General features: G+C 42.6%; 1 protein-coding gene across 2 annotated transcripts in view; it reads right to left on the bottom strand.

Annotated features, from left to right (window-relative positions):
* Positions 1-21,791, bottom strand: part of plod2 (procollagen-lysine, 2-oxoglutarate 5-dioxygenase 2) — a 117,159-nt gene extending 95,368 nt beyond the window's left edge. For both annotated transcript variants that reach the window (XM_034168659.1, XM_034168650.1), the window contains exon 1: positions 21,404-21,791. In XM_034168659.1, coding sequence (XP_034024550.1) covers positions 21,404-21,500 — 97 coding nt within the window. In that variant the 5' untranslated portion in view covers positions 21,501-21,791. The remainder of the gene's footprint in view (positions 1-21,403) is intronic.
* Between the last annotated feature and the right edge of the window lie 1,217 nt (positions 21,792-23,008).

Raw genomic sequence — 23,008 nt, forward strand, 5'->3', positions numbered from 1 at the left:
AATGTCATGATATGGGAAAGAGAGCTGGACAATTTGTATTAGGAACTCGTGAAGAGGACCAAGGCATGGATGTGGAGGGCAAATTTACACTGACACTAAAAGCTCGAGAGCCACAAGGAGACAGGTCCTCAGTCTGTCAAATGGATCATACAAGGTCTCCAAGTCCGAAAGTAAGTGGTCGCTCACCACGACCAGCAGGGGGGGCCACAAATAACAGTGACACGGAGGCAGACGAGGATAAAGAGAGAGACCTGAAGGCTCCGCCTGCACATCGAGGTCCACTGAAAACCGTCCCCTCCCACCATAAGTCAGCCGACTGGACCTTCACAGGCTATAGAGGCTCCGAAGAGTGGCACAAGAGCTTCTGTGACACACTGGATCTGGCCAGAAGAGATAATGAAGAACTAGCTGAGCAACTTCGGCTAGCGAAGGAAAGAATACAAAGACATAGGGACGCCGAGGAAAGAAGAATATTACAACAATCGACGCCCAATCAAGGGAATCACATTATAGAGCCACCCACCCGAAAAATTTCTGGTGAGATCATCATTGAGAGTGCAAAAGAGGCCCGACTCAGGCAAAGACAACAATGTGTAGCCAAAGACATAGCGGCTTTAGAACAGAATATAACCAACTGGATGGGCTGCCTGGAACCAGTCAGTCGCACTCGATCTGGAAGACAGTATGGAGCCCCCACAGAAGAAGAGGAGGACGAAGACCTCATATGCCCATTGGTGGTTAGAAATGGTCATCATGTGTATACCCCATGGAGCTGGACAGACATGGTGGGGCTGGCCAACAGGCTGCCAGACATCACCCAAGGAGCTGGGAGATGGATAACTGCCTTAGAAGAAGGCACTGCAGGGGTAACCTTGTCTTAGGTGACATAAAAGCCTTGCTAATGCATGTCATGGGAAAACATGACACTGAAGAATTAGCAGGAAAGGTTGGACTAACACAAATGATGGGCACTAATCAACATGATGAAGTCCCCTTTAATCGCTATAGAAACTCCATGTGGGAAGGACTGAGAAGAAAGTACCCTGAGGTCTTGGATCCCTCTAAATTGGATGATGAGGAGTGGACACCTGAAGAGTGCCCAAAGAAGTTCCTGCACCGATTCCAGAAAAGATGGGCGGAGGAAACAGGAAATGCATGGAACCATTCTCCAGCAACTGAAATCCTGTTTAAAATAACTGTAAAAAAGGCTCTACCAGATGAGGTTCAGAAAGCCCTAGATGGAGTCGTGGGACTATCAAAAATGAATTGGGCTTTATACTCTGAGCATATTTGTCACCATCTTGAAATCTACAAGAAAGAAAAACAAAAAGAAGAAGATGCAGCAAAATCCCTGACGAAAAAATTGGTGCAGATGCAGTTGGGAGAGCTAACCAAAGTCAAGAAAGAAAAAACAAAGACCCAGGCACCAATGATGACCCCTGTTCCTTCTGAGCCGGCAAGCACGGGCCTTACGGCAAACACTGCTGCCACCATACAGGCACCTGTGGTAACAGCCACACAGAGCCCCCAAGGAGCAGCAGGAAGCACTCCTACAGGAGAAGTCTCAGCACCAGTGGAGCATCACTATCACTACCATAGCACTGGCACACCCGGAAATGGACCCACCTACAGTCATGGGTGGAGAGGAGAGTCACGGAACTTTCCAGGTCAAAGAGGAGGGTGGCGAAGAGGATCTCGCCAACCTTCATTTGGAAGCAGATTCCAGAACTCAGCTCCCAGGAACAGTCAAGCGGGACCGCCTATGGGACCAACACCCCCAATAGGGGATCAACCCTCTAATGAGTGTTGGAGCTGTGGACAACCTGGACATCGAATGAGAAATTGTCCGGCCCAACCTTGGGTTGGACCCTCTGCCTATTGGCAATAGGGAGGCCTAGAGAAGACAGAGGGGGAAACGGTGGCATTGGCTATTTCGATGATACCTAAGGAAGAGCCAACCGTCACCGTTAATATACAAAACAGAGATTTCCCTTTCATGGTGGATACAGGGGCAACATACTCTTGCATAGGGAAAATGGGCGCTCATCTCCCCCTCTCTGGGTCTGTAATTAAGACCATCGGCTTCTTTGGGAAGACTCAAATAATACCTTTTACACGCCCACTTCCTGTAACGATTGCAGGAAAAACAATTGAAGCACCCCTGTTATACTCACAAAATACACCTGTGAATTTGCTGGGAAGAGACATTTTATGTAAGCTACAAACCCAGATAGTGTGTACCCATCAAGGACTGCAAATACACTTTCCTGACGAAGCACTCGCCAACATTATGGTGCTTATGGACATAGAAAACAAGGTCCGACCTGTGCAACCCATGGTATACTGGCTGAAGTTACAACCAGAAAATTCAAATCTCCAACTGGAATGGGAAAAATGGAAGCCCTGGGCAGAACAACACTATGAAGCAGTATATACACCTAGTTTACCTTTACATGTCACCCTGATGTTCGATGCCAAACAAGAACAGACTGACTATGCATGCTGCTGGGATGTATTGATGAATCAACGGCTGTTTCACATAACCACCACAGAAATTTATTTAGGCCCCCAAGGGGCCGCAGCTTCTGTCAAGCTAACTTCAGCTGAACAACAATGGTATCAAGTGCCGAATGCCACGCCTCATGTGACCCTTTTAGTCTCAGAAAAGTACGAATCCCATGACCTAGGTCCAATGGTAAAGACAGCCTCAGAAGTTGAAGAATGGCAAAACATGGAAAGTCCACAAGTACATCTGTCAAAAGACCAGCAGTTTGTACGAATTAATTTAAAAGTAAATGATGAGGCTATAGCTCAAAAAGTGGAGCTCAGTCCTAGACCAGAGGGACAGATGGTGTTATCGGCCCAACAAGAGAAATTGTTAGAGCAAATACCACCAGTGGTGTGGTCCAAAAGCAAAACGGATGTAGGACTAGTAAAAACAGCCTTACCAGTAAAAATAAAAGTAAAACCGAGAGCAAAACTGCCTCACCAAAGGCAGTATCCATTAAAACCTCAGGCTATTGAAGGCATAAAACCAGTAATTAAGGGACTAATGGCAGCTGGAGTTTTAATAAAAACTGCAAGCCCATGCAATACTCCTATCTACCCTATCCCTAAAAACAATACCAAAAAGTATCGGCTGGTACATGATCTGCGTCCTATCAATGCAATAATAGAAATGGATGCACCTATAGTACCTGATCCGCATACTATACTATCAAGCATCCCTGCTGGAGCAAAATGGTACACAGTAATCGATCTGTGTTCAGCCTATTTCAGTGTGCCTGTGCACCCAGACTCACAACATTTGTTTGCATTCACATTTCTGGGACAACAGCTAACGTATACACGGCTACCTCAGGGACTGAACCTGTCCCCAGCCATCTTTAACAAAGTCCTGGCTGAAGATTTACAACACCTTGATATACCCAGTACATTGGTGCAATATATGGATGATCTCCTTATTGCATCAGAGACTCAAGAACAGTGTGAAAAAGATTCATTAACTGTATTGCATGCATTGGCAGATGGAGGTCATAAAGTAAGTAAGGACAAATTGCAGTTCTGCAAACAACAAGTAGAATACTTGGGAAGACAGTTGTGTGGGACCACGCGATGTATAGCCCCAAGCCAAGTGGAGGCTATAATCAAGGCTCCCAAACCCCAAACAGTGGGACAGATGCTTTCATTCCTTGGGATGGCAGGGTACAGTCGGCCGTGGATTTGTGATTATGCTATAAAAACTGCACCTTTGCGTGCCATGATTAGAGCAGTGGGGCAAACAAGCAATGCAGCTCTCCTTGTCTGGACAGATGAGGCAACGGGAGCCTTTGAGGCCCTAAAAACAGACATGCAATCTGCTCTCGCGTTAGGTAACCCAGATTATGGGAAACCTTTCCATTTGTATGTTACTGAAAAAACTGGATATGCATGTGCTGTACTAATGCAGGAAACAAATGAAGGAAAACAACCATTGGCCTATTATAGTACAAAGCCTGACAACATTGAAACAGGATTGCCACCATGCTATCAGGGTCTAGCAGCAGCTGCCTTTGCATTTCAAAAAGCATCATCCATAATCATGGGACATGCAGTAACGTTGTACACGTCGCATCAGTTACATGCCCTGCTAACCAGTCAACGTTTTGTCTTAACACAAGCTAGACGCACTGGATATGAAGTTGTGTTGTCCGCTCCAGAAATAACAATACAACGTTGTCACACGGTGAATCCTGCCACCAAATTGACCACACCGTTAGATGGTACTCCACATAACTGTGTGGCAGAGACAGAGAAATTTTTGAGAGCCAGAGAACATTTGTATAATCACGCCATAGATGCAGATCTAACCCTGTTCGTGGACGGCTCATGCTTTCGGGATGCCGCGGGATTGCATGCGGGTATGGGGATAGTTAAACTAAACACGGATGGCGAGACCTTTGAATTACTGGAGTCCCAAGGAATTGATCAGCCTTGTTCAGCCCAACTGGCAGAAATCAAAGCCTTAACAATGGCTTGCCAGATAGCTAAAGATCAACGTGTTAATATCTACACAGACTCAGCCTACGCTTATGGCATATGTCATGTACATGCAAACATTTGGAAACAAAGGGGATTCCTGAGAGCAGATGGCACCCCTGTCACTCATGGAGAAGCGATTTCCCAACTGTTACAAGCTCTCCAATTACCGTCTGAGGTAGCCATCATTAAATGTGCAGGTCATCAAAAGAATAATAACATCATAGCTCAAGGTAACAACCTAGCAGATGACGCAGCTCGCAAAGGAGCACAAGGAGAAAATATGTTTCCCCTGCTAACCATCCAAGATTGTGCCCCACTGGTTTCACTTGACGCACTGATAGTGGCTCAAAGTAGGGCCAGTGGAGAAGAAAAACGAATGTGGGTTAAACGAGGCACTATTGAGACACGTAGTCAGGGGCCAGCGGACAAGCTGTGGCGCAGTAGTCATGGACATTTTGTGTTACCCACCAATTTATTACGACATGCAATCATTTGGGCCCACGGACCCGATCATTGTTCGCGAGTCCAAATTATGAACAAACTAAAAGCTGTCTGGTGGTCACCATATATGGCAGCTACAGTGGACCGGTTGTTGAATGAGTGTGAGGTATGTGCACAGTACAATGTCCGGAAATCATTCACAGCCCCTTTAGCCCACATTCCGGTCCCTGATGGGCCATTCAGACATCTTATGATGGATTTCATAGACATGGGAGCTGAAAATCGAGTTAAACGAATGAGATATGTTTTCGTAGTGATATGCAGATTCAGCCGATGGATTGAGGCAGTAGCCTCTGCAAATCAAGACCATAAAACGGTAGCCAAATTCTTGTGCCGAGATGTCTTTCCAAGATTTGGCATTCCAGATACTATCTCATCTGACAACGGTAGGGCTTTTGTAGCCAAGGTTACACAAGAAACATTCAAACAATTGGGTATCAAACAGAAATTTGGGTGTGTTTATCACCCCCAATCAAATGGGGCGGTGGAACGGGCTAATGGCATTTTAAAGAACAAACTAGCAAAAATCATAGCAGACAGCAATGGCAAACTAACCTGGCTAGATGCGTTGCCGCCTGCTTTATTGTCAATGCGCTCACAAACTAACCGTCTAACCCATTTGACACCATTTGAAGCTCTTACAGGTCGGCCGATGCCTATTCCATACCTGAGAGGACCCTACGAAGGACCATCGCTGGAGCAGCTACAAGACGAATGGCATAATTATCTGAGACAGTTAACCCAAATACACAAAACTATCTTTTTGCAGGTCAAAGGTGCTACAGAAGACAGAGAAGCAGAGATTCCACTCGAAAATCAGAGCATCCAGCCTGGTGATCTGGTTTACGTCAAGGTGTTCAAAAAGAAGTGGGACAGGCCCCGCCGAGAAGGTCCTTTTAAAGTTATTCTTGCCTCACATACAGCAGTCAAAGTAGACGGTAAGGACACTTGGTTTCATTTAAACCACTGCTGTAAGGTTGGTGGCCCAGCGCCCCTGCGGCCTCGGCAAGCTCGTCTTGGCAGAGCCGCCAGGCCAAGGGGGGAAGCAAGAGAAGCCAGAGACCCTACAGCAGCACCGAGGGACGGCCACGCCTCCCTGCAGCCAGAAGAAGCACCGAGGGAAGGCCACGCCTCCCTGCAGCCAGGCGAACACAGGCCAAGGCGCTCACAGAGACTGATTGAACAAAGACGATGCACAGCTTCAGAGAGTAGTGGATCCCTGCCAGATAGAGCAGTGACAGACTCAGATGCAGACTCAGAAACAACTGGAGACGCAGGCCAACAGACAGACAGAAATACAGACCGACAGATAGACAGGCCACAGGAGACATCAGACTCGGACAGCAACTCAGTAGATTTACCGACAGAAGAACCGCAGGAAGTACAACCCAGACAAAGCACAGATACACCACACATCCCTAGTGACAGCTCATCTAGTGACGGCTCACTCAGTAGCACATCTAGTAGCACATCTCAACAGTCATCAGAGCAATGATTAAGGAATTATTCAAAGGATTGACAATACTACTGGTGGTCAGTATGGGAGAAAATAGACATCCAAAACATACAACGGACTGTGCCGTGGCCATGGCTGCAATAGCAGCTAAACAAGGCATTCTAAACACAGGAAAAACATATAATTTGGTATACATTAAATCAAAAGCCTACAAGAACATAGGAATACAGGGAAAGCTGGGGGATTACATATTAGGCGAAGCCATTAGCATCAAATGTGAAGAGGAGGGAACACTCAACATAGAGGTAATTTGTGATAAAAGAGGATGCAGGGAAACCAAGCAAGACGTAACTGTTACAGTACATGAAGCCACAAAATGGGTAAAAATCAAACCAAGGAAAAAGAGGACAATTAGAAGCCTAGAAACAAGCAGTCACTTAGGGAGATGGGATCCCAGTACAGACCTAGCCCGCACACAAGGGTTGAAGACCAATTTATTTTACCAATGGTTGAAATTTTCGGCTAGGCAGATCAGTGAAAAGCCTTGCATAGCCTGTCACCGGAAAGGTGTGATACCTCAGGCTAAACCCCTACCTGATATCAACAACTGTTATAGGAGTCCCCAACATAACTCAGACCAAGCAGAATGCTATACACAATGTGTTATGAAAATGGCAGTAGGTGATGAAAAATATGCTGCCGACAGTAAACTTTGTCCAGTGCCCCTAAGTACAGAAGGAACCGTTCCACCTATGATTAAAATAGAGAAAGGGATGATACACCCATTCTGTATAGCTAAAGGATTAGTAGCACAATACATAAGCGATTGGCAGGTAGGGACGACCCAGTCAAAACACCACATACAGTGTATGCAAAAGCAGCAAGAATACAAACCGGCCAAAACAGCATGGAACATTACCGTCTGTCACACCCTGCCAGCAGCAGGCATACAGTGTGAACAAATAGTACCGGCCACAGGGGGGTCTGTAATTGGACTGAATCTCACCCATGCTTCATGGGTATCTACCCCAAATTTAGCTAAGGGAACGGTACCCTTAGCTGACATCTTTTGGATATGCAGACAAAGAAGGAAACTCCTGTCATCGCTGTCCCCTAATTGGAAAGGCCTTTGTGCTCCTGTGATGCTCACAGGAGCTATAACAGCAATTGAAATGCCAAATTCAATACAACCCATGCCACAGAAACTTCGTAAGAAAAGAGGAATAATGACACTTAAAACAGACTACAACATCACAGTAAGAAACGGGATACCAGAAGGGATACCCCGACAGTTAGAAGCCATAGACAGTAGCAGAGTTAAAGCAGATGAAGACGCGGATAAATGGGGATGGGCATTGGCGCTGTTCGGGGTTACTCCAAAAATCCGTTCTAGGTTCCAGGAGGTGCAGTGGATTAATTACTTGTGGTATAATCAACAAAGATATTTGAATTGGACATTGGCAGCTGTAGGAGCCTTAACCAAACAACTGCACGCCACCTCGCTAATGACAATGCAAAATAGATTAGCTATCGAGATGATGATGGCTGATGAACAAGGAGTTTGTATTATGATCAAAGCCACCGAATGTTGCACAGCTATTCCCATGCGTACAGGGGAAGACGGAAATTTGACAGAGCTCTTAATCACACTTGAAGAGATGCAACAGGAACTGTTAAGTAACTCCATAGGAGGGAGAAATGAAACTGACGATTCTGGATACATTGTAGGGAATGGAATGAATATTGGCCCACTATTTTCACTGTTTGGGACTCTAAGGAGAGGGTGGATATCATGGAAAGACTGGTTATACCAGATAGGTGTAGTCTTGGCACTAACAGGGGTGGCGGTCTTGCTGGTAATATGTTGTGGTATTCCCTTGATAAAATTTCTGGTCAATAAATTAATTTCATCCACAGTAGGACAGCTCCCACTGTTAGCCATCCGAGCCCTGGAAGAAAGCACAAACGAAACAGACAGAGAACCAGAATATATGGAAATGGATGAAATACCAATTATCCTCCCCGACAGCCCCCAGCTCCCTAATATTGTGGCGTATACCCCAGATAGGGAGGACTGGGATGGACCGTGCTTGGTGATATTGTAGACGAGGAAGAAGACATGCACGCACATTTACATTCACACACATGCACCCACAAAAATGAGGGATAGGATAGACAATATCTGAAAGAATGACATGGAGCTGTAATAATGAACGTATATGTATATTACTAGGACACAGGAGTATGGCTGAGAGACCAGACTCCCCTGATCAGGGACCTATGCCTGATCTGCCTCTATCAAGTCTGATTGGACTCTCAGAACTGTTTGGATTAAGAGGATATACAGGAGGGATGGTCGAGACATGATTGGTCGCCACAGCCGCCATCCATCCAGCAGCTAAACCAGTTGGCAACAGAAGGATCTTCATCGTTCCAGCACCTGGCGATGACGGCTTCACAGAATCTGCCTGCAGCAAGAGTCGGCCCGAGGACTCCACCATCACCTGAAGGACCCTTTGGACTCAGGAACACACCCCTTCCGCAGATGCCATGGAGACAGTCACATGTGCCAGTGGCAACGATACCCTCCAGGGGAGGCAGCCAAGGTCGGCCATATGCAGCAACTGCCCGAGTGCATCCTAGACCCAATTCACTGCTAGGACCTGTCCCCAGCTTTCCACCCCCAAGGCAGGAGAGATATTCCGATCAGCCCAGTACCTCTGGAGGAGGATCAGCAGGGGTGGACCTTAGTCGAACTCACCCACCAGGACAGAGGGGAGCTTTGTACAGGCTGCTAAATGCCCAGAGTGTCCCAACCACTTGCCTGTGCGACATCAACAATACTCCCCCCACACACGAAATGCCTTCCCCCTTGTACTTCCTGTCCCCTGGACTGCACAACCTTAATCTGGTCATGGTCACCCCACTGGACATGGCAATCTTGGTTCGAGAGCTTCGTCTTCCACAAGAGTCTGTTCCAAAAACCTTGGAGCAGCTCCTGCCCCTCACAAATCACATTCCCCATGAGCTATTTGAGGAAATCATGCCACAACTGAGTCAGACAGCTGCATGCCTGTTAAGGATACACCGTGACAATGCCAACATCTCTTGTGCTCAGGAGGGCCTCCATACTCAACTGTGTGGTCTTCAGTCTAGTATGGACATGCTAGCCAGCATGATGGAGCATATGGAGAGGGAACAGCTAGGGCTGGCCACCACCACCCTGAATGTGGGCAAGAATTATCTGGGGGCCCTGTACAACCTGGCCAAGCAGCACAAGGAGCTGGAAAGATCCATCAGAGAACTGCGCGACTGTCTGAAAGCCAGAATTCCTGATCCTTCCCCCACTACCCCTGAAAGGCCAACCTCCCCATATTCCCCAACTTCTCCCAAAACTTCAGACGCTGAGTAAATGCTGAGGAGCGCGGACTGACGTAATGGCACTGAACACGGACTATGATCTTGGTTCTTGAGTTTGAATTGCGGACTGGTTTCAGAAATCTGAGTGTAAATAAAAACAAAGAAGGATATATGTTAGTAACGAAGGTCGGGTAAATGTCTGTCCTTACCATCATCTGCGTAACACAGATAAAGCTAAATGCATACACATAGATATCACATTGCAAAGTTATAAAAAGGGGACCCTTACACGGCGTGTTTGTAGATTTAGTAGTAAAGATGCACCATAGGGACCCCTTTTTCTTAAATTATAGCATGCCTCAAGAGACATGCATCGCCTAAATTTGGCGTCTGGCCAAAAAGGGCATTAGAAAACAAGCTGAAAAAGAAGAAAAACAAAGTGAAGAATGTTGAGAAATGGCCTATAATGAAAACCATTATATGATTGACTAAGGCAAATGACTTAAGGACGGACATGAAGGGAAACCATTTATTGTGTTAATCATTTAACTAGCCATAGCTGCGCTAACCTTAGAATAGTTTCTTGATTGGTTGACTAAATAGTGGTAACGTAGGGGTTATTTGATGCATTTAAATAATAAATGTGTGACGCTTTAACAAAATAATATGTAGAACCAAGTATAATGGGTTGGAGCCTCTGGTTGAGTGAGTCAATAGATGCCAGAAGATGATTGGTTGCACTGATGTCAATGTAAAGCCTTTACTTTGCCATGATTAAGAGGTTGCTGTAACTTGTTTTATGTGGCCATTTTAAGTGCCTTGAATTACACCAGAACTCAATGTTTGAATGTCACCTTGCGTTGATATAATCCAGCTAATTGATCACCTTGTGCCTTAGTATGTAGGTTCACCTGCACTTCACTATATTTACCGTGTGAAGTATCACTGATATTCATATCCGCACCAGAGTTATCAGTAATTCGAGTGATGTGTTTTTCTTTTTTATTGCAATGCACAAATGCAGATGTCTTGTCAGTAAACAACCCAAGAGTATAGTTGATGTAATGGGACTCTTTCGAGTCCCAGAGGAGGGACTGTAGAAGAATTTGTAGGTCCATATTTGAACTGTGATGAACTATCAAGTGTCCTGATCCGAACTGTATGTCCTCTGGTTGAACTAGCAGGTGTTCAACCCAAAAAAAAAGGGCTCTATTAGTCATTCAGTCTGTCAGGGGCTTTCCAAGGCCTTTTAGGTGCTTTCCCGCAGGCCACGTGCAGGGGCCTCAGGCCAGCTGCACCTGTGGCTGAGGCCACGTGCGGGGGGGGCCTCAGGCCAGCTGCACCTATGGCTGAAGGTCTTTTAAAAAAATCAGTTGTAAATCCTTCACGTTTTAATGGGAGCGTTTGTCACATTGAAATAATGGCCTAACACCTGCTTAGGGTTCACTAGAGGACGCTTCCAATAGAAAACCATGTCTTGGGAATGAAATAAATAAAACAGTCGAAGGAGGAGCGATGCCCGCGGGTCTCCAATAAATAGATGAGCGTGGTTGTCACTTATTCAGTCTCTCTAGAGGACTCAGTTTGTCTAAGCTCTGTGTCAAAGGCTTAAATAAACTTAAAAACTCTGTGCATTTTATCTTGCTTAAGGCTGAATTATTCTAAAGTGTTGTGTCCTTTTCTAGCATATCACTTGCAATTAGTTTGTGTTATCTAAAAGACGACATCCTGAGAAGACTAAAGTCGAGCCGCGACATAATGAATGTTTTACATTCGTGCAATGGGAAAAATATTTTCATTCTTTGAAAGATTGACTGTTTCAGCTTTCAACTCATACAAATATTCTTACCCTTGCACTTGTATACTCCCCACAAAACTGATTTTACAATTACTGTAAGCTGTTTTATTGTGGTGCCTCCTAGCAAAATGCTCTGAGTCTATGTCAACTCCTGCTCACCAGCAGCAGTATATGTGTAGTTATCTTCAATGTATATTTAAGCCTTTTTATTGTGCACCATTTTAGAAGTACATTTCATCAAATATTATTCACTTGACTGGAGTCAGGGAAATTATTCAGCTCTAACTTGTACTCAAGCCTTTTTTTTTTTCTTTTTTTTTTAATCAAACAATTATAGGGGCTTTTGGTGTGTGTACATGGTCTATGTTCTAACTTTTATTTCACACACACATTCTACTGACAACATGACAGGAAAATCTGAGCTTTACTGCAGCTGTGTAAACATACAATTGTGCCAAAACGGCTCCTGCCAAAGTTTAACAGCTGCTCACCTTCTTCAGTCACAGTCATTTAAAAAATGCTAAGTTCGTGGGAAGAATGACTCTGAACTGCCAACATGGTGATGACAACATTACTAAGTTTTCAGTCTGGCTAGACAAGATTATGTGAGACTTTGTAACAGTGCCAGTGTCACCGTGATATCACACTGAAGTTCTTTGATGGTTGGCATAAAATACCTCAGACAAAGCAACCAAAAAAAAAAAAAATGTGGAAAAGGAAAAAGCACAATTTGCTGGAAAGGACACGCAGTACCAACCTCACAGTGATAATGTTCTTAGATGTGATTGTAGGTTCAGCATGCCAATAGGGTTTGTCAGTTTGTTACGCTGAAATTATGGCCAGTACAGTACACTATTATATAGTACAAAAGACACAGGCAATCTTAGATGGCGTTTCCTTTTCTCCTCTATAAAAGGCTGCCTGCTGAAAGATCAGTAATCTAAAGATGTTGATTGTGTTTGACAGCTGAGCATGCCGCTCATTGTATTTGGGGAAATGGCATTTTACTCAGCTTCCTTCAGACAGTAGAAGAGGTTTGCAGATATTTTTGCTTTGTGACTACTTGGAACTTCTATTAAAAAAAAAAACAAAAAAACAAAACACACATCCTGATACCGGATCTTGCAATCTAAACAGATGAAAGTATTTGTGAATAAATATTTACACAGCAAACACTTCAGTGTAATCGGACGCGTCCAAAGATGCAGGCGTTTAGAAAACTTTTTCATACATACCATAAGGTGAACAGTTATCAGATCCTGGCAGATGTAGGTTCCCATACAACTAAAATAGACACCACTGATGTTGTTGAAGTTAATCCTGAGGTCTGTGCCAGCGACAAAAATGCGATCAGTGAAAACGTTCTGCTACTAATGTGAGCAGTGCTGGATGTTGTGTAGTTTGCCATATGTTGCATTTTATTTTGCAATAGTGAAAGAAGATCTCAGCAAGCCAAGAAAAGGTCAAAATTGTGGTCTTTTATGATGACATCTTATGTGGTTGCTACATGAATAAGATACAGCAGTGTTGGTTGGAAGAAACTCTGCAGTTCCATGTTGTGATGGCATTGCGGAAATGTGTGTGCTCACAATATCACCGGCCTCTGTTAATGTGTGAAAAACATAGCAAATGTATAAACAGCCTAAATGCTGCACATTGTTCTTTTTAACCACATGCCTATACACAGTGGTGGGCACAGTTCCGCTAATCCGCTAACTGCTAATTAGCAAAGCTAACTTTCTGTTAGCTGATTAGCTTTTCATCTAACAACAAAAACCATCAGCGGACCAATTAGCTTCCACTAAATTTTGTTTTGCTAACTTTTAGTCTACTAACGCTTTTTTTTGCTGGCATAGCAAGTAAAGCCGAATGATCAAAAATGTTTGTAAACCCTAAAAATCACATGTTAGTTCCTGTCTGTTGTCAGGCAGCTGTGAGAAGCTGAGCTCAACCCTACCCCAGCAGAAGGGACCTGGCTGCTTGGCAGCTACAAAGAAAGGGGGAAAAAAAAAAGTCATTTATATTCACCGCATACAGTCCCACGGATGTGGGCAAAGGGCATAAACAGAAAAGCAGGTTTGACTCATGGTTTGATTTAAAAACCATCTAATTCTGGAAGGTTTACTGATATTAACGTTAACTCTGTCATTTTTAGAAAAATGAAAATATCACAAATATCTTTTAATTTTAAAGTAATGCAGTAATTCTGAAAGTTTGAGCATTAAAACCCACAGACGCCAAAAGGCATTATGGGAAATTGAGCCTCCTCATCACTGGTTGGTTGGTTCTTAAAAACCAGCATACAAGTTACTGTAACGTGTGTGTAGGTTTTTACAAATAAATCTGTATTTGTAAATATGTAAAATCCATAGAACACCGCCATCTACTGGATGGGAGTATAAATAGCAGAACCGTCATACAGTCACCATTTGGTGCGTTGTATCACACTTAAACAGAATTGCAAATGCCTTTTTTTTTTTTAACAAATGAAAAAAATTACATATACCTTTTGCCCATGTCTGGCGGACTGTATGCTGTAAATGTAAATGACTCTTCCTTACAGCAGGGGCAGGGCGCACAAAGACAGAAGCTTGGACTCATTGTGTTGGGTTTGTGATCTTTGATTCTACTCAGAAGCGTTGGCAGTGCTTAAACTCAAAACTGGCTTGTCAGTAGCTGACAGTGTACCGGAGTAAATACTAAAAGTTAGCGGTTATCGGTTAGCTGTAGCTTCCGCTACATTTTTATCAGTTTTATCGTTGTAAAAGTTAACTTTTCAGTTAGCAGTTATCGAAGCTAATGTTTTGGTTAACCGTGCCCACCACTGCCTGTACACATGAATTCACATGTACTCTGTGTTTTGAACCATTCCATGTATGCATTCTTCAAAACCAACATGATGCTGCTTGAGGTGCATTTTCAATACTCTCATGCCCTAGCTAGGAAGCTTTGTCTAGACGAAGCACAACTCGGCACCCAATTTCATACCAAGCATGGAAAGAGTTATCCAAGATATCACAAGTTGATAAGAGAATGCACACTGGAGTTTCTAAGGAATTCAATAGAGTTGCACCGACCCATCTGAAATCAAACAAGATTCAATCAAGGCAGTCTGACTGACAGCTTTCTTCTGAATAATGTGTCTGCGCAGGACGACTCAATGCTGACTGCGACCAGATGAGATCTGATTGAGGAAATCAGCTGAGGTACACCAATTTGTAACTTGCAAGTCAGCTGATTATGGCATGAAACTGAGCCACATTTGGCCACGCATGAGACCTTCTTGAAACCTTTATCTTCACTCAAAGTATGCAGGGAACTATTGCAACAAGTTACAGTGCTGTCCATTATAACTGTGTAATATCTGAATTCTCAACTTTGAAATATGGAGTACCTCAGGGTTCTGTTCTGGGTTCAATGTGCATTCATTCATTCATTTTCTATACCTGCTTATTCCAATTAAGGGTCACAGGGAGCCACAGCCTATCCCAGTGGTCACTGGGCAAGAGGCAGCGTACACCCTGGACAGGCCACCAATCCATCTCAGTGCTAACCTATAGACAAACATATTCACAATCACACTCACATGTACGGTCAATTTAAAGTTTCCAATTCAACTAACCTATATATCTTTGAAAGTGGGAGAAGGGCCCACTGTTTTTCTCCCATTATATGGCACCTCTTGATTATATTATACAGAGCCTTGGAATTGATTTTCACTGTTATACTCTTGTACATGCCTGTCTCTGTAGGTAATGTCTTTCAAACTGAATGAATGAATGAATGAATTTGGCACACACACACACACACACACACACACACACACATACTTAACAAAAAATATTTTAAAACAAAAACAAAAAACACAAACAATTTCACAGTTCTGTGCGACCAACAGGGTGTAGGCAGAAGAAAAGGCTTATAAACACCCACTCCTTTTACCATTTACATATATACACTCGTAACAACAAATGCCAAAAAAGAGAAAAAGGGCACTGGAGGCTTACCTAGTTGCAGTGGGAAATTGGATGTTCTCTAATTTTCTGTTGTTGGCCCTGCTAGACTGAGACGTCTTTATGATCAGTTAACACTGACACATGGTGGTGGTGTGATTCATCACAGTGAAAACTTTAAGAATCTCTTTGTAATACCATAAAGACCTGTCTTTGTCGATGGAGGATACAGAAAATTGGAATCATACCTTTGTGTCTTCCAGAATTGACTAAAATAATGCTTTTTTTCCCTGGACTACCAGTTTAGAGTTTGACATGTTTGCAGATGGTTCAGAATACTGCTGTTAGTGCTTTGATAAAAAACAGGAGATCTGAACACATTACACCTATTTTGGCTTCCCTTCACTGGCTTCCTCTCACTGTAAGAGCAGGCGTCACGGTTTTGCAGCTGACATTTAAGGCTCTCAATATTTATGCACTGACTTATCTTACTGACCTTGTTAAACATTTGCCTTCTCCTGCCCTGTGGTCCCAGGATGCAGGATTGCTTTGTATTCCCAGGGTTAAAAAGAAGTCAGCAGGCTTCAGAGCCTTTGTCTATAGTACTCCTACTTTGTGGAACAGTTTGCCTGTTGCCATGAAAATGCCTTTTGGTTGAATACTTTAAGGCAAATCTTAAAACCTATTTATTTTTTTCTGTTTTTAATATGGGGTTTTTGTTTGTTTTTTTGTTTTTTTTTTTTTGCTTTATCTGCATTATTTATATTTAATGGTTTAGATGTGTTACTTGCATTTGATGTTCAGTTTTAACGGTTTTTATGGATGAAAAATGTTTTATTTTACTGCTTTGATGGTTTATTATGGAAAGAATGATACATTTTCTACTTCAAAGTGCTATATAAGTAATGTATTATTATTAAGTTGATACTTTAAACCATGGACTGAAATTTAAGTAGTTTATACAATCAGACATACCACAACAGCTATAGTACACACACATTAAAGGACCTTATTGAAGCCAAAATGTGAACGTATTGTACTGTTCTCAGCAAACGGTCAACAATGGGTTATTCAGTTTTCAGGGGTACCACCAGCTGGTTGTAGGTCAACTTTTCAACATAATGTGTGGCTCTTTCTCTTCAAACCTGTACAGTAACACTGCATACTGCATGGCAGCATGACATTATTTCCACTATAAATAAAAACTCTATCATTTAGAGTGTGAAACCAAGTTGATCATTACAAACAGAATTAATAAACACTATGACAGATGATTTAAAACTGTTTTCAAATAGACCACATTCACTCTCTGCAGTGTTTATTTAACACTGCAAAATTTACTATGTTGTTGATACATGGTCAAATGTTTGTGGCTTTCCAGACTTGACAAACACTGTCACTGTCTGGTTTCACAATAATTAACCAGGTGCGCACAGAGACGCAAATGGGCAGAGCTTCAAGAGTTAAAGTCAGATTTCTTTGCATTCCTCACATTCCTTCATCCTCTAACTATGTGTCCAGTCCTATCTGTGTTGGCTGAAAGAGCACTGCAGTATGCTTTCAAAGAAAAGACGGCTTTGAGCTGGATCAAATTCTGACACTGATTTGACTCTACAGCTGCTCACTAAAAAACTCTCCACTGTGTTGCTCATAAACACTTTTGACTTCATGTGGCCAGTTTATTGATCCCTTACAACTGCTCCATTTGCTTCTCGTAACATCCTCGTCTATGACAATAAACTTCTCACTTCCATTCCAACGGTAGCTGGTGTATATATATATATATATATATATATATATATATATATATATATATAAATCTATTCTATGTGTACAACTTCACACAGATGTGTTAATACAACATTGTTCTGGAAGAGTTCATCTGTCCTGTTATCCAACTAGGTCACCAATGTTATTGGTTCTGCTTTCCACTAAAATTCTCCTGAATTCTTTGGGAATGAAAAGAGGAGAAAATATCTGGGAAAAACTGACTTATCACTTTATTCCAAGCGCTGTCATCACATTATCAAACCATTCTGTGGTAATGTTTCTCAACACAGAATAGCCCCCAAATGCTGGGATTTGCAGTTTTCTTGTTAGTTAGTTTTTTGTTTGTTTTTTTAAAATTCAGAATAAATTACTATCTGCAGCAGAAAAATCTGCAAGTATCTGGAATATTTGTGGCTTGGGGTGCCTCTGTATTTAGCTTATACCTCTACGTCTGTCTTTTAAACTGTTTGTGAAGTAATGCCGTCTCAAGTGTTTGTTGAGTCTGGAGTGAAATACACTGCACTCATCATCACTTTGTTCAGTGCGCCAGAACATTGTCAGTATGAAAATGCAAGTCTGAATTCAATAAATTAAAAAAATAAAATAAAAAAATAAAAAAAAGAACAGCATGTACTCGACTATTTTGCACATAGAATGCCTTTGCCAAAAAAGAAGGGGAGAAAAAAGAGGCTCACCATTTTGAGAAAAAGCACTGTGGTCTGAAATTAGGAGATTATAAGTAGAACTCAGTCAGAGAAATAGTGAAAGATAATCCAGTGACATGTATGTCAAATAATATGCTCTCTTTTTAAGCAACACGGTGGCTTAGTGGTTGGCACTGTTGCCTCACAACTAGAAGGTCATGGGATCGATACCCACTTGTGACCTTTTTGTGTGGCGTTTGCATAAGTGTCAACCTGAGTCCAGAAAGGGCAAAGAGGATGGTGGTTTCTTTGTAACCACCAACTCCACCAGGTGATTTCACTGATGAACTCATCCCGTCTGCTGTTGATCATTGAAATCACCTGGTGGAGTTGGTGGTTACAAAAAAACTCCATCCTCTTTGCCCTTTCTGGAATTAGGTTGATACCTCTGAGTTTGCATATTCTCTCTGTGTCTGCTTGGGTTCCCTCCTGGTGCTCCGGCTTCCTCCCACATCCGAAGACATGCAGGTTAGGTGAACTGGGAACTTTAAATTGTCCAAAGGTGTGCGTGCGAGTGTGAATCTGTTTGTTTCTCTATATGTGGCCCTGCGACAGACTGGCGTTCTGTCCAGGTGTACCCCCGCCTCACACCCTGACTGCTGGTATAGGCTCCAGCCCCCCCGCCGCCCCCGTGACCCTTAACTGGAGTAAAGTGCTAGAAAATGAGTGAGTGATGCTTTTTTAAAGATGATGTATGTACTCTATAAGAATGTATGTACTCTATAAGAGTTCCTAGAAGAAACAGAATTCTCTCTCTATAAAATAAACCCATTAGTTTTAAGACCAGCAGTAGCACAGACAACACATATGCATCCACTTATGTTGTTGTGCAGTGTTTTACAAGAAGCCCCGTGACTCTGAGGAGCATTGTGTTACTGAAATGAATCGAGAGCAATTTAGCATGGTGCTAAGGGGGGGTGGGGGGTTGAGTTTCACGCAAGTCAGTAAAGCCATGACACATCAGGACTGCTTTCCAAACCTAAAGCTGTACATATACTGCACTCAGCAGCCGAGCAGGTTCTGTTTGGCTCTTCTCCACATAAGATAACATGTTTCCAGCTGCCATGAAGAGCACTTAATTGCTTGTTGGCTATTAAATTTAAATACCACTACGTTTATTCAACATTGTAAGTCAGGTAGAACAAGGTTAATTAAGGTATACATTTTCATGCATTTGTTTTTGTGTACACTGATTTGTCCTTCCCCTTCACTGAATAAAATAAAATAAATAAATCTGTGTAATTTTCTTTTTCATTAAAACCCGACTTCATTTTCAAATTTAAAACATACAAAACTACAACCAAAGCTAAACCCCTTGATTCCTTTGTAGGTCTGTTAGTTACTACATGACAACACTAAAAGCGCCACAAATGATCACTTGGTAATAAGACAAGTGTAAAAATATAATTAAAGACATCATACAAGCCAATATATCCTATTAGGTGTCTTAGCCAAAAATGCACCATGAACACCCAGTATCCTTAAAAACACTTTCAGGTCTCTAAGGCCAGTTTTGGGGTTGTTGTTATGGTTTGTGGTTCCAGTTATTGCTGCAGTGGTAATGTACCCAAAGGACATACTTGATTCTGTGCCTGCTGCTTTAAATGGAAAGGATCTGAACCCCTGGTGCCACATCTCTGAAGCAAGGGGGAGCAGAACAGTCTGTCTGTATGTTAGTCCGTCCCATCAAGCAAGCAGAAAATCAGATATGGTCTTCTGTAACATATGTTACATAAGTCTCAAAAAAGGATAATTGCACTAATAGCATTATAATTTCGACAAGCACGGACATAGAATTGTGGGACTTTAAGGATGTTTAACATAAAGGCACTGGCTTCAGACATGGGAGAAGGAATGTCTCTGAGTGGTTGATTGGCGCCACGTGGCAACTCCTGTGTCATCCCGTAACCCTAACACTAACCCCAACACTAAAGGCACCTTGACACTTGCACGAATGTGATCCCCACACTGGCATGCAATCTTACATGCCAATGAGTAAACTCATCTTAAATTGTGCATGGCTGCGTGTCAGTGCGCAAAGAAAATTTTGAAATGTTCAAAATTTCTAGCATGCATAAATTGCGTGCCACCTGCATGAACTAGTCGTGAACATTGTGCAAACTATTCAAAAACACTGCGTCTCAATGCTTGTCATTACACGCAGAGCATCTGAACCTGAAATTAGATTATGATATGTTACAGCTATAACTTTACAGATACATTATCTAACTCGTAAGAAGGAATGAAAATCCAACTGCTTTAGAAATCAATCAATCAATCCATCCATCCATCCATCTATATATATATATATATATCTATATATATATATATATATATATATATATATATATATATATATATATATATATATATATATATATATATATATATATATATATATATATATAAAATTACCTTTGAGACAAGAGTCCAAATGCGTGCTCCACCACACGACAAGCACGAGACAACCTGTAGCTGTAGATAATTTCTCAGTGATTTTGGGAGCAATGAGAGAATGGTTTTATCAACCAAGTTCTGAGAGCAAATGCATAATTGGCTACGAAATTATTATTTTATATAGAGCGGCGTCAAGCGGGACGTACTGGCACAATGAATTGCGCTGCAGTGCAGGAATTAAATTTGTGCAAGTGTCAAGGTGCCTTAAGAGACCTGAATTTCCCATGTGTTCACAAACATTTGTTCTAAGTCTGCCTTTGGGACATGTCACCTGTACCAGTAGCTACTTCGTAACATAAAATACCTGCTGTATTTTGACCGATTAATAAAAGAGAGATAGAGATTAAAAATATTTTTTTCAACAATAAGACCTCTTTAAATACCCACCAGATTTTGTTATAAATGGCAAGACACCATCTAAAAGAAATGAATGTTACAGGAGCGCAAAGAAATTCTGTTTTTAAATATAACAAGTGACTGTACACTAGTTTATTATTATTAATTGAAAATTAGCATTAATCAAAATGTAATATTATTTAAGAAATCAGGCACATTTTACTTTTGCACAGTACTGCTGGCTGTGCACTGCAATGAAACTGAGCTCAGTGCAAACTATGAAAAATAAGTATAAAAACATGAAAAACAAGTTCAATTATTATTATTTTTATTATTTTTTTTTGGTTCCCCCCTGTGAAATCTTGCAGCTTGAACGCAGCCAAACTACACTGAAAACATGTGGGGAGTTAAATAATAATAATCATAATAATAATAATAATAATAATAAAAACACCCCCGCAGACTTCTTTTATTAATATGTCGTTTAAAACATGATTGAAGCTGCGAAAGGAACCGCAAAGAAACAGCAGCAAAACTTGTTACCTACCTTTAAGAATAGGAGGTGGACGGCTTTCAAAAGAGAAAAGTGAACTGGCAAACTTCAACCAGCATGAAAGTATAAAACAAAACTTGAGGTACTCCATGGCCGGTGTGGAGCTCCCGGGCGGATTCCAGAGCAGTGACCGGGCTGCGGGCTCCCTGCGGCGGTCAGACAGTCAGCGCTTCAGCCCCGGAGGGTGGTCAAATCTCGCGATAGTTAAACAATTAAGGGAGGGAAAATCCTTAATATCACTTTTCTGGCTCAAAAGTTGCGCTGAAGAGTGTCTAAAGAGTAAAATTCTCTGATGTTCCGCCCGCACAAAGCGTGGTTCCCAGTGAAGTTAAAATAAAGATAACAGTTTATCGGCCTGACACAGGAGCGTTCTGAGTGAAAGTGAGAGAAAACGCACAGCTGTTTTTAAAGCCCCCTGAGAGTGGATGATGGGCTGTCCCTCCCCCTGGACCCCTCCCACTCTTACCACTCCACTCCTCACACACACGCGCGCGCGCGCGCAGGCTTCATGTTTATGGAGGATAAGTGTCATTGAAATAGTAATGAACCTTTTTATTACTCTGTGAAAGGCATCAGAGGGATGATGGAAACCCAAAAAATATATCCATGTCCAGTAGGATTTTCAGTGTGGACAGTGGTTTTATAATTAGTTTTCTCACTCCCAAACCGGAGTCATTTATAACCTCAAATAGAAGGAAATATTGTGAACAATGTATTTTTGAGCAAAATTTGACGTTTATGACTTCCTCGTGCCATCATCATGACACCACTTATATCATCATCACTCACACATCTTCAACTGCAGGGGTGGTGGCCAAGTGGTTAATGCACTTGGTTTCTCCATGTAATGTGGAGTTGCGTCAGGAAGGGCATCCGGCGTAAAACCTATGCCAATTCAACATGCAGATTTGCTGTGGCAACCCCGAGTACAAACAAGAGAGAAGGGACTTACTTTACTCACACATCTTCAACTGCTTATCCGGGATCGGGTCACAGGGGCAACAGCTCCATTAGGGGACCTCAAACATCCCTTTCACCATAACCACCTCTAACTGGGGGATCCCGAGGCATTCCCAGGCCACTGTGGAGATATAATCTCTCCACCTAGTCCTGGGCTAAACGTGCCCAGAACACCTCTCTAGGGAGGTGCCCAGGAGACATCCTTACCAGATGCAAACCACCTCAGCTGGCTCCTTTCAACACGAAGGAGCAGATCCCCATGGATGACCAAGCTTCTTACCCTATCTCTAACGGAGACACCAGCCACCCTCCTGAGGAAACCCATTTCGGCTGCTTGTACCCGCGACCTAGTTCTTTCGGTCATGACCCAATCTTCATGACTAAAGTTGAGAGTAGGAAGGAAGATTGACCAGTAGATCGAGAGCTTCGCCTTTTGGCTCAGCTCCCAATTCCTTACAACAGTGCGGTAGAGCGAATGCAACACAATCTCTGCTGCACTGATTTTCCAGCAAATTTCACGCTCCACTATCGTGTCAAGAACAAGACCCCAGTTACTTGAACTCCCAAGGTCCTTGAACTCCCGAGGTACTTGAACTCCTTCACTTGGCACTAGACCTCATTCCCTACCCAGACTCGGCA

The sequence above is a fragment of the Thalassophryne amazonica genome, chromosome 1 (assembly GCF_902500255.1).
Source record: "Thalassophryne amazonica chromosome 1, fThaAma1.1, whole genome shotgun sequence".
NCBI classification, from domain to species: domain Eukaryota; kingdom Metazoa; phylum Chordata; class Actinopteri; order Batrachoidiformes; family Batrachoididae; genus Thalassophryne; species Thalassophryne amazonica.